At 38.4% G+C, this 13343-nt stretch overlaps 1 protein-coding gene across 11 annotated transcripts in view; it reads left to right on the top strand.

Moving 5' to 3' along the window:
• Invs (inversin) overlaps positions 1–13343 on the top strand; it is a 152250-nt gene that overhangs the window by 3199 nt on the left and 135708 nt on the right. For all 11 annotated transcript variants that reach the window (XM_006537626.4, XM_006537634.3, XM_006537635.3 and 8 more), the window contains exon 2: positions 321–450. In XM_006537626.4, the coding sequence (XP_006537689.1) occupies positions 345–450 (106 nt within the window). In that variant the 5' untranslated portion in view covers positions 321–344. The remainder of the gene's footprint in view (positions 1–320; positions 451–13343) is intronic.

Here is a 13343-nt window from a genome sequence, read left to right on the forward strand (position 1 = left end):
ACCTCAACAAGTATTGTATGGAATCATATGACCTTCGAATGTATTAATCTTAGAAGTCAATGTGACTTTTAAACTCTATGCCTAATGGAAATGTCATCTTTTCTCATTCCTTGAGAAAGATCTCTAAAGAGCCCAATTTTCTAATCTATAGTTAAGCAAGTTGTACAGAAGCCATCCAATTTGCCATGTCAGCAGTTGTAGAAGTAGGAGTGAGTTTTTAAGTCCTATTTAAATATCTATAATAAATCATATTTGGCACTCACAAGACAGGTTTGAGAAGTATTTCTGCTTGTACTCACTGTACTCAATTTCTGTTTCAGGTCACTAGGATTGTGGAGAAAACTATGAACATATCCGAGGATGTACTCTCTACGGGGTCCTCATTAGCATCTCAGGTTCATGCCGCTGCAGTTAATGGAGATAAAGGTGCCCTTCAGAGACTCATTGTTGGTAAGCAGTCCCCTGTAAACTTAGATGCTGTGTCTGACTGGAGAAATGGTTTATTTGGTAAAGTTGTCTGCCGCACAAGCATGAGGACCTGAGCTGAGAAGCCAGTGTGGTATATCTGTAATGCCAATTCTGATGTGAGGCAGACAGGAGGATCTTTACAACTCATGACTGGTCAGCCTGGCTGAATTGATGAACTCAAGGTTCAGTGCCTGTGACATAGCTTAGCAAGTGAAGGTACTTGCTGCCAACCTGAGGACTTGAGTTGGATTCCTGAGACCTATCTGGTGGAAGGAGAAAAACAACACCTGCAAGTTTTCTGACTGCCGCATGGATATTATACCACACACACACACACACACACACACACACACAAAACTCCTGCAAGTTCTCTGACTGCTGCATGGGTATTATACCACACACACACATTCAAATATCAAATGAATATATAAATGTAATTTTTTTTTAAGGAAAAAGGTAGAGAGCAATTGAAGATGGGACCCAGTGCTGACTTCTGGCTTCTGCATGTACGTGGTTACATATACAAATAACAAAGAAATGCAAACTAATAAAAACAACTCTGTTCTTAGGGAGTTTATTGATCATTTAAATTTATAATACACTTAAACATTTAAAAATATAGTAGTTATATTTTATTCCAGTGCTTGGACAAGAAAGAAATTAAATCCTGAAGGTTCACAACACGGATTAGGATGAAGCAAAAATTACTTGGTAAATTTACTATACAATATAGTCAAAGTATTTAAGTTTCTAGGGAGAACATTTTGTTCTAGCGAGAACAAAATGAATATTGTACAGAATTAAATCCAAAATGGCTAAAAAACTTCAAGAATTGTCGAAAACCCCAACCCACATAATCACAAGTCTCAAAAGAGAACAAATTGAATGAAAATAAACATTATTTGTAATGTTAATAGATGTTACTGTTTGATGAGGGCATGATTGATTACTTGGGCAGTAAATTTGAGAATACTTGAACCTTCATTCTTGTTTCTTTAGAATAGTTTCAGTTTACACCCCCACATTTCCCACCTGTGAACTCTAACCTCTTGCACACCTCAAGGGTGTTTCTGTTCGTTGGGACTTTTCTCTATACCCTCTATTACCCGGCTCCCCATCACCACCATTTTGCTTTGTTCTCTACTACTAAACAAAGTCTTACTTCTTTAAGGATGAAATAAATGGTCTCAAATTTTGTATGCACTACAAACATTCCTCTCCCTCTTTCAGACACATTATTCTCACTTCACCTCAAGTTGCCTGTATCCATAGTTCCTCCTTGGAACTTGATGTCTGGGGCCTTCACATCACTCGTCTGAATGTTCTGTCACTGAACTAAAACACTTCCAGATCACTTACTGATGAAAAGCCTCCCCGAGCCTTCCAACCTATTATCTTCCCTAGTTTTTAACCATCAGTTTCTGTTTGTCTGTCTCCCTAGTCAGCTTGACTACTTAGTCTACTATTAAAACTTTCTCCTGGAAAAATTCACATTTTTGCTCACATCCTGTTTTACCTAGCTATCATACTTCCAAATCTGGATGGACCTAATTTATATACCCTTGACAACTCCAGAGCAGCCAGTCATAGCTTGAAAATGTATATATACTATGACTATTTATGATCCCTGCTTCAGAAATTGCTCTACACTCAACTGCCTGTCATACTACAGTCCTCTGTTGTGAATGCTTGGTACCTTCTTGTCTGCTGAAACCTCAGCTCTCTGCTGCTCCTCCTCCTTCTTTTCTCAGATCATACCTTGTGATCCCTAGAGAAAAGGAGGCATTAAGTAGGAACTCCCTCATCTTGTAGAATGATATCTACAAATCTCCCTATATTTGTACCTATCCTCTTCTTTTTTTCCTGACAAAATGGAAAATATTCAGCTTCTTTTCAAAGGCCAGTTCTTCTTGCCAAGTTCTGTATTCTGACCATCTCTTCTTCCCAGGGAATTTACTACACTTTGTTAAACTTCTGATGATATCTTCAACCTTTTTTTTTTGTTCTTCTATTAGAAATTTTCCCCAATAACATTTAAATGTGCTGTTGTTGCTCGTAGTTAGAAACACCATCTCTGTCCTTTTATCTACCTGTACATATTGCTATATCTCTCAGCTTGCCCTCACAACTATAGATGCACAGCTAAACTGCCACAGCTGTAAATTGAGTAAGTCAGACATAAAATCTTACTCATCATGAAAGTACGAAGGTACTCGGGGTAGATAGAAATCTGTGCTTCACACAGTCGAGCAGAGCTGCTGCCAGAGCGTGGCTCTGCAGAACTCAGCATTGGCATGGTCTGCTTGGTGCTTAGAAGGCAGACACCGTCTTTGCAGTGAAAGTCTAATTTTCAGAGAGAGTGAGTGCAAAGAATAATTTATGAAGGAGGTAGACTAAAATTAAGGACAGAATCATACACTAGGATGAGAGGCTGAAGAAACAGCCTTTTCCAGGATAGTGCGATGTCTCATTGAAAACCAGAGTACACAGTCCAGACAAGCAAACTAAGACGTAACCTCCATCAAAGTTAAAGAGCAGTACGTTGTTATTAGCCCAGCAGTCACTTTAGTACTTTGCCAGTGTTGGTTAGAGACAGCATTTCATTTAGCCCAGGCTGACCTCAAACTCCCTTGTCCTGATGATGATGCTGATCCTGATCGTCTGCCTCCTACAGGCTGACCCCTCCTTTTGCTCATTCTTTTCTCTTTTTGAGAGTCAAGTCCAGGATTTGACACATGTAAATATTTATCATGTCCCTATACCCAGCTTGGCTTTATAATAATCATACTGTAGTTTTGCCCTTTTTGAATTTGCCCTGACTGTTTCAGCTCTGCTTGAGTTGAAAAAAAAAATGTCTGTATGCTTACAGTCTCTCCTGGCTTATAAACGCTTTCATTTCTTGTCATCATGCTTGAAACAACGTTTAGAAGGCTGCTTGTACCTCTTTGCCCCTCCAGCCTCTCCTTGCACAAGTTGTTTCTTAGGAAAACTTGCTTTCTCTCCATTTCGCAAGTCTGCCAAGCCCTTTTCCATCTCAAGGCTTTTACCTGCTATTGTCTGTCTGCCTAACTCTCAATCACCTTCATGCTCTGTGCCATAAAGCTACTTCTTCAAAGAGAACTGCTCCGACAATCCAGTCTCACTTCAATCTTCACATTACATCCTCTCCTGGCACTCCATAGGCTTCCATCATAGAGAGTATATAAATGACTCTTGTAATGTCTTTCTCTTCCACATAATCTAGTGACTTCTGTAAGAGTAGACTGAATATTTAATTTGTTACCATATCTAGCACAGTACATGACACATAGTAGGCATGTGAGAAATATTTGTTGAAGAAATGGATAAATATTATAACTGTTATTTAATTATCTTTTCTTCCCAGTAGTCTATGACAACCTTAAGGGCCAAGACTAAAATTGAATTGAGTTAAATTAAATTGAATTGAAAGACAGACTGAGGCAAAATTCCCTGAAGTGGAAAAAACTTGAATCACAGTACCTCAAGAAAAAAAAAAAAGAACCCTGTAAAATGACTTCTTCATTATTTTAATGAAAAATAAAATATTCAAAAAGAAAACAAAATGTGTGGTTATGTTAGTTCATTCATAAAAATTAACTAAATGTATCATTGTAAAACTTGAAACTTTTATATAACTTAATATACCCAAAAGAAAATTCTTAAAAACTAAAAAACATAACATGTAACAAGTATAGAGCTAATATAAATTCCTTGCAAAATAAAAAATAAAAAAATAAAAATAAAAAAACAAAAAAATAAAATAAATACATAAATAAATAAATTCCTTGCTTGATCCCTATGTTTTCTGTCACCTTGGCCAAGAAACTCCTGGCTTGTTGTTATCTGAGGGACACTGCTGGTCTTTTCCTCATTGTGCCATTGTGTTTTCTGTACATGCAGCCACACCTTTATTCTGTGGCATTTCCCAACTTCTGTATGTTCATGCTAAAATATCTGTTCTGTTCGATCTTAAATTCAGTCTATTTTAAACATCTTTTTACATACCACATGTTTGATGATCGCTACATATGTGCTATTTCTCTTCCTTACACTAGTGTCATAGTACTACTGATGAATTATTTTTCTTGGATCTTTGTTCACCAGCTGCTCAGTGACTTCATTCACTTTAGCATTTTCTGTTTTCCCATCTCTGTTTCCATGGAGAAGTATGCCAGGATGCGTTTGCCTCCATGGAAACGGATGACTGTCTCTTTCTACTCACACAACTAATTAAATCGAACCCTTTCTGAGCAGCCCATTGTCCTGGAGGAAACTGAAGAGGCCTTCTCTGAGTGAAACATCTTTTTAGTAGCAGTCCTTGCTGTTGCACCTAACAAATGACTGCTCTAGCATTTTCTACTTCCTAGCTCACCCACTGACCCATCTCTCTGGCTCAGCTACAGCTTTTATTACACTGTCCACCTTCTGATCAAGCATAATTTCTCTGAATCATTGCCCCACTTAGCATCTCTGAAGAAGTTGGATATGGAATGAGCCCTGTAATTGGCAGAGTCCGAGTACTATTTCAAGTATTTCTTCCTTTACCTTAAATTAATATAAAGTTTTATAAAATATAAAGTGGTTATAACAAAATATTTAATGATTTATATTTTATAAATGTGATTATTAAAGCATAGTTGTCCTTGTGCCAACAGATCCAACTAATTGAAGATTGGAGATTTTGGGGGAAAACTTGTCTATACTGTACAATGTACAGTGTATTTTGTCTTTTTCCTCTAGACAGTATTCTAAAATGACTCTGGAACATTTTCATTGTATTAGGTATTATAAGTAATCTAGAGATAATTTAAGAAATATGGAAGAACACTATGTCAGTACGATATACTTATAAAGGACTTGAGCATCTACAGATATTGGTAACTAGAAAGGCCAGAGCCATTCTCCCCTGGACACCAAAGGAAGACTGTGTACATGATTATACTTGCTAGTATTAGTAATAAAATTAGCTAGCCTTCATAGTCATGGTTTATGTATCAATCACTGTGTTATGTATTTTGTAACTCATCAACAAATTTAACAATACATTCAAAGAGTTTTGGGAACTCTTATTAGTTATTTCATAGGTAAGGAAATTGAGAGGTTAAAATTATTTGTCCTATATGTAGCAAAACTGAGAGTGCAGCCAGGAAGTTTGTGTCTAGAATCTGTACTTCTAACTAGTAACCTATGGAACTTCACTGTATGTTTCTGCACACACATGTACTTCCATACTTAAATATAGAGAATAAGGGAGGAAGAACAGTCTAGCCTTAGGCTTTGCTGATGAACTGAATGGTTATCTAGATTGAATTTGTCTTAACATTATGTTTGGGGGAGGGTGGGGGGTGAACATGCCTGTGTGCATATGCACAGCAGGGTGCATGGACCATAGACTCTTTGGGCAGTGTTGTAAAGCTTGTAGACCTATCCTCAGAAAAGAAAAATAGATCTGAAATAAAATCTACAGGACTCAAAAGGAAAGCCAATAGATTGCCATATAGTTATAGCATAACTTCTGGAACATATTTAACAGCAAAATCCAAGGGACAAGTCTCCCAGATGTGGCAATTCTGAAGTAGTCGTGGGTGCAAGAGATTTTTTAAGATGTTTGTAATGATTATAATGGAAAAAAATACTTAGACTCATGTTATAAACCCTGGAGTACCCTCAATGACAGCAAATGCCTTCCCTAGACTGACAGTATGAAGAATGGGGGAGATAAGTGAAGGCAGATGAAATGAGGCAACCATGATGTCAGTGAAGGTGACATGCTAGAACAAGCAGCAGCATATCATTGGGGATTGTTTATTTTGCAGGGCAGTGCTGTGATAGAGCAGTTGTGGATTGGCACAACTGTCACTACTAGTGATGGCATTCTTCTCAGTTAGAGCTGGAGCTCAGGTTTCCTCACCGGCCAGCCACTAGCCACTCAGATTCTGCTTCGTCAACTAGCCTTGCAATTACCGAGTGAGATCAGCAGTGACTTCCTGACACAGTTCCACTAGGCCTTCTGAGCTGTGCTCAAATGCTGCAGGTCAGCCCCAGCTGAACAAGCCCCAATTGGTCATGGAAGAAAAGCCATCTCCACAGCTGCCAGAATAATTAAAACCACCGTAAGGCACACTAGCCAGCCGCTTCTATGTTGTATGTCCCTGAGAATGGCCAGCCTCTCTCAAGTCCCACCTCCATAACAACATGTCAATGTTACTTAAAATTCCCAGGCACCAAAATGCTTTGTCTCCAAACTATTATCATTGTGTAGACTTGATCAGTGTTGGTTAATGTTATAATTGAAGAAAATAGAAAGAGATTAGGCTAAGTAGATAAAGGCCTCTCTCAGGTACTTTGTTTGGGCCCCAAACCCCTGAACCTCATTACTCAGAAACTAGCCAGAAAGTCATTATGTGTGCCCCACCCTATCCCATCCCCCAAGTGACTCAAGGCAGGACCCACAATGTTTTTTTCAGTAGTGAATAAAAGATGTATACTTTCAATTTCCTCAAATAGACAACTTTTGCCTCAAAGGCACAACACATTGAATGGTGGTGGCATAACCCAATTAAGTCTTCCCTTTAGGGAAATATAACCACAGTTAAACAGAAGCAAAGTCTGTCAGGGATTGAAGTCAAGTGTGAAGTTTTTTCTGTATCACAGGAGACAAAGGAGGAGGCAGCTCTGAGCCTAAAGAGTTCTCCCCTAAGTAGTAGAAGAATGTGTTAGCCCCCTGGTGCTGGCTTCACATTGACTCTGAGGAGCCTAATCAATTAGGCCTATGCCCTATGTAGTGATCCCTTGATTTACTTTATTTATTCTCTTTTTTTTTCAAGATGGGAAATCTGAAAAGTTTATTCTGATCATTAATCAGCCCCTTTAATTAAGCACAGTTATATGCCATCATCATTGCTGTAATTATTGATTAATCTTTCTACTATTAATTAAAAGTCTTTTTAAATTTTTTTCTTTTTTATTGGATATTTTCTTTATTTACATTTCAAATGTACTTTATTATTCTTGTGACAACAGTTCTTAGTTAGGTTTGCTTTCTTGAGCTTCCAAGGAGAAATCATATTTTAAGAAGAATTATAATATAACGTTGTCATCTGAATACTTTTGTTTTTTATGGAACCCTAGCAATTATTAACACCTGTAGATTACCCCTTTCCCATGAAAGACAACTGAAAACTAGCCTTACTACAGCATATTCTTTATAAACATTACCCTGCTATCCAGGGCTCAGACTAATGAAATAATCCTGCACACTTAGGCTACATTTTAGGTCTGTCATGAGTCTGGGGTAAAATGAGACTTTACCTATAAATGAAGTATAGCTCTGTGGAATCTCTGGATTCAATATTGAAGACCCTCATGGAGAAAATAACTAGTAACATGACTTTTTCATAGATACTTCTGTTGTCAGACATGTTAACTCAAAGGTAAAACTTGCTTCCCTCTTCAAAACATAAAAAGACAACATTCCTCCTATAGGAAATATATGCAACCTGGCTGTACTTGAATATTTGAATTTCAAACAGTGACCTTTTTGTTTTGTTACTAATATGCACGGAAATGGTAAATTATTTGAGAAGTTGTTGTACTTTTTGGGTCTCAGTACACCCAGGATTAGAATATGTGCTTAAGTCTTTTTAAACACTAACACAGTAGTGGAAGGGACAAGCTCATGAGCCTCATTCATAAGCAAAGAACTACAGTCAGCCAAGGAAGGCTGAGGTGGGGAGAAATAGTTCTCTCAGGGAACACTACACCAACTGGATAGCCAGTGGGAAAAAAATAGCACCAAAACCATGCACATAAGAGTAACATTCTATGGACTGAGCAGGTTGTATTTATATTTTTAGGAAACATACAACACACACACACACACAACTAAAGAAGGCCATGAATATGAAAGAAAGCAAGAGTTAGGGTACATGGGAAGGTTTGAAGAGAGGAAAGGAAAGGGGAAAAATCATATGTTACAATCTCAAAAAGTATATTTAAGAAAAAAAAATCTATCGACCCAGCCCGGGAGGGAGTTGCCAGAGCATCTGTGGGTGACATCTTGGTTTCCAGATTCTGCCAAGACTAGTCTGTGCAGGTGAGAGTGTGGACTACAGAAGCTGACAACTTCTGGGACAGGTGGGAGCCACAGAGCTTCTGAGGCAGACCCCTTTTTGGGCTCCAGACATCTGGGCACCTTCCCTGCCAAAAGAGAGGTGTCTGCCCTGCCCAGGATGGCTTTGCCGGAGTACCTGAGGGAGCCATCTTGTTCCCTGGATCCCTCTGAGACTGGTCTGCACAGTTGAGAGTGTGGACTACAGAAGCTAACAGCTTCTGGGACAGGTCCTGTTTCAGGCCTTCATCTTCTGGCAGGAGGCAAGTCCGAACTCCAGATGTCTGTGCACCTTCCCTGAAAGAGAGAGCCTGCCTGCAGAGAGTGCTCTGACCACTGAAACTCAGGAGAGAGCTAGTCTCCCAAGTCTGCTGGTAGAGAATAACAGAATCACGAGAGGAACAAGCTCTAACCAGAGACAACTATAAGAACTGACTCCAGAGATTACCAGATGGCGAAAGGCAGACTTAAGAATCTTACTAACAGAAACCAAGACCACTCACCATCATCAGAACCCAGCACTCCCACCTCAGCAAGTCCCAACACACCCAAAAACCTAGACTCCGATTTAAAGGCATATCTCATGATGATGGTAGAAGACATCAAGAAGGACTTTAATAACTCACTTAAAGAAATACAGGAGAACACTGCTAAAGAGTTGCAAGTCCTTAAAGAAAAACAAAAAAACACATGCAAACAGGTGATGGAAATGAACAAAACCATACTAGACCTAAAAAGGGAAGTAGACACAATAAAGAAAACCCAAAATGAGGCAACGCTGGAGAAACCCTAGGAAAAAAACCTGGAACCATAGATACGAGCATCAGCAACAGAATACAAGAGATGGGAGAGAGAATCTCAGGTGCAGGAGATTCCATAGAGAACATCAGCACAACAATCAAAGAAAATGCAAAATGCAAAAAGATCCTAACTCAAAACATCCAGGAAATCCAGGACACAATGAGAAGACCAAACCTACGGATAATAGGAGTAGATGAGAATGAAGATTTTCAATTTACAGGGCCAGCAAATATCTTCAACAAAATTATAGAAGAAAACTTCCCAAACCTAAAGAAAGAGATGCCCATGAACATACAAGAAGCCTACAGAACTCCAAATAGACTGGACCAGAAAAGAAATTCCTCCCGACACATAATAATCAGAACAACAAATGCACTAAATGAAGATAGACTATTAAAAGCACTAATGGAAAAAGGTCAGTAACATATAAAGGCAGGCCTATCAGAATTACACCAGATTTTTCACCAGAGACTATGAAAACCAGAAGATCCTGGACAGATGTTATACAGACCCTGAGAGAACACAAATGCCAGCCCAGGCTACTATACCCAGCCAAACTTTCAATCACTGTAGATGGAGAAACCAAAGTATTCCACAACAAAACCAAATTCACACATTATCTTTCCATGACTCCAGCCCTTCAAAGGATAATAACAGAAAAAAACCAATACAAGGACAGAAACCACGGCCTAGAAAAAGCAAGAAAGTAATCCTTCAACAAACCAAAAAGAAGACAGCCACAAGAAAAGAATGCCAACTTTAACAACAAAAATTATAGGAAGCAACAATTACTTTTCCTTAATATCTCTTAATATCAATGGACTCACTCCCCAATAAAAAGACAGACTAACAGACTGGCTACACAAACAGGACCCAACATTTTGCTGCTTACAGGAAACCCATCTCAGGGGAAAAGACAGACACTACCTCAGAATGAAAGGCTGGAAAACAATTTTCCAAGCAAATGGTCTGAAGAAACAAGCTAGAGTACCCATTCTAATACCTAATAAAATCGACTTCCAACCCAAAGTCATCAAAAAAGACAAGGAGGGGCACTTCATACTCATCAAAAGTAAAATCTTCCAAGAGGAACTCTCAATTGTGAATAACTATGCTCCAAATACAAGGGCAGCCACATTCATTAAAGACACTTTAGTAAAGCTCAAGTCACACATTGCACCTCACACAGTAATAGTGGGAGACTTCAACACACCACTTTCACCAATGGACAGATCATGGAAACAGAAACTAAACAGGGACACAGTGAAACTAACAAAAGTTATGAAACAAATGGATCTAACAGATATCTACAGAACATTTTATCCTAAAACAAAAGGATATACCTTGTTCTCAGGACCTCATGGTACCTTCTCCAAAATTGACCATATAATTGGTCACAAAACATGCCTCAACAGATACAAAAATATTGAAATTGTCCCATGTATCCTGTCAGATCACCATGGACTAAGGCTGATCTTCAATAACAAAATAAATAATAGAAAACCAACGTTCACCTGGAAACTGAACAACACTCTTCTCAATGATACTTTGGTCAAGGAAGGAATAAAAAAAGAAATTAAGGACTTTTTAGAGTTTAATGAAAATGAAGCCACAACATACCCAAACTTATGGGACACAATGAAAGCAGTTCTAAGAGGAAAACTCATAGCTCTGAGTGCCTCCACAAAGAAACTAGAGAGAGCACACACTAGGAGCTTTACAACACACCTAAAAGCTCTAGAACAAAAGGAAGCAAATTCACCCAAGAGGAGTAGACGGCAGGAAATAATCAAACTCAGAGGCGAAATCAACTAAGTGGAAACAAGAAAAACTATTCAAAGAATCAACCAAACGAGGAGCTGGTTCTTTGAGAAAATCAACAAAATAGATAAACCCTTAGCCAGACTAACTAGAGGGCACAGGGACAGCATCCTAATTATCACAATCAGAAATGAAAAGGGAGAGATAACAACAGATCCTGAAGAAATCCAAAACACATTCAGATCCTTCTACAAAAGGTCATACTCAACAAAACTGGACAACCTGGATAAAATGGACAAGTTTCTAGACAGATACCAGGTACCAAAGTTAAATCAGGATCAGGTTAATGATCTAAACAGTCCTATATCCCCTAAAGAAATAGAAGCAGTCATTAATAGTCTCCCAACCAAAAAATCCCAGGACCAGATGGGTTTAGTGCAGAGTTCTATCAGACCTTCAAAGAAGATCTAATTCCAGTTCTTCACAAACTATTCCACAAAATAGAAGCAGAAGGTACTCTACCCAACTCATTTATAAAGCCACATTTACTCTGATACCTAAACCACAGAAAGACCCAACAAAGATAGAGAACTTCAGACCAATTTCCCTTATGAATATCGATGCAAAAATACTCGATAACCAAATAAAATTCTCGCTAACCGAATCCAAGAACACATCAAAACAATTATCCATCCTGACCAAATAGGTTTCATTCCAGGAATGCAGGGATGGTTTAATATATACTGAAATCCATCAACGTAATCCACTATATAAACAAACTCAAAGACAAAACCACATGATCATCTTGTTAGATGCGGAGAAAGCATTTGACAAAATCCAACACCCATTCATGATAAAAGTCTTGGAAAGATCAGGAATTCAAGGCCCATACCTAACCATGATAAAAGTAATTTACAACAAACCAATAGCCAACATCAAAGTAAATGGTGAGAAGCTGGAAGCAATCCCACTAAAATCAGGGACTAGACAAGGCTGCCCACTTTCTCCCTACCTATTCAACATTGTACTTGAAGTCCTAGCCAGAGCAATTTGACAACAAAAGGAGATCAAGGGGATACAAATTGGAAAGGAAGAAGTCACAATATCACTTTTTGCAGATGATATGATAGTATAAATAAGTGACCCTAAAAATTCCACCAGAGAACTCCTAAACCTGATAAACAGTTTCAATGAAGTAGCTGGATATAAAATTAACTCAAACAAGTCAATGGCCTTTCTCTACACAAACTATAAACAGGCTGAGAAAGAAATTAGGGAAACAACACCCTTTTCAATAGTCGCAAATAACATAAAATACCTTGGCGTGACTCTAACTAAGGAAGTGAAAGATCTGTATGATAAGAACTTCAAGTCTCTGAAGAAAGAAATTAAAGAAGATCTCAGAAGATGGAAAGATCTCCCATGCTAATGGATTGGCAAGCTCAATATAGTAAAAATAGCTATCTTGCCAAAAGCAATCTACAAATTCAATGCAATCCCCATCAAAATTCCAACTCAATTCTTCAACGAATTAGAAAAGGCAATCTGCAAATTCATCGGCAATAACAAAAAACCTAGGAGAGCAAAAATTCTTCTCAAAGATAAAAAACCTCTGGTGGAATCACCATGCCTTACCTAAAGCTGTACTACAGAGCAATTGTGAGAAAAACTGCATGGTACTGGTATAGCAATAGACAAGTAGACCAATGGAATAGAATTGAAGACCCAGAAATGAACCCACACACCTATGGTCACTTGATCTTTGGCAAGGGAGCTAAAACCATCCAGTGGAAAAAAGACAGCATTTTCAACAAATGGTGCTGGCACAACTGGTGGTTATCATGTAGAAGAATGCAAATTAATCCACTCCTATCTCCTTGTTCTAAGGTCAAACCTAAGTGGATTAAGGAACTCCACATAAAACCAGAGACTGTGAAACTTATAGAGGAGAAAGTAGGGAAAAGCCTCGAAGATATGGGCACAGGGGAAAAATTCCTGAATAGAACAGCAATGGCTTGTGCTGTAAGATCGAGAATCGACAAATCTGACCTCATAAAATTGCAAAGCTTCTGCAAGGCAAAAGACACCATCAATAAGACAAAAAGGCCACCAACAGACTGGGAAAGGATCTTTACCTATTCTAAATCAGATAGGGGACTAATATCCACTATATATAAAGAAC

Source organism: Mus musculus, chromosome 4 (assembly GCF_000001635.26).
Source record: "Mus musculus strain C57BL/6J chromosome 4, GRCm38.p6 C57BL/6J".
Classification (NCBI taxonomy): Eukaryota; Metazoa; Chordata; class Mammalia; order Rodentia; family Muridae; genus Mus; species Mus musculus.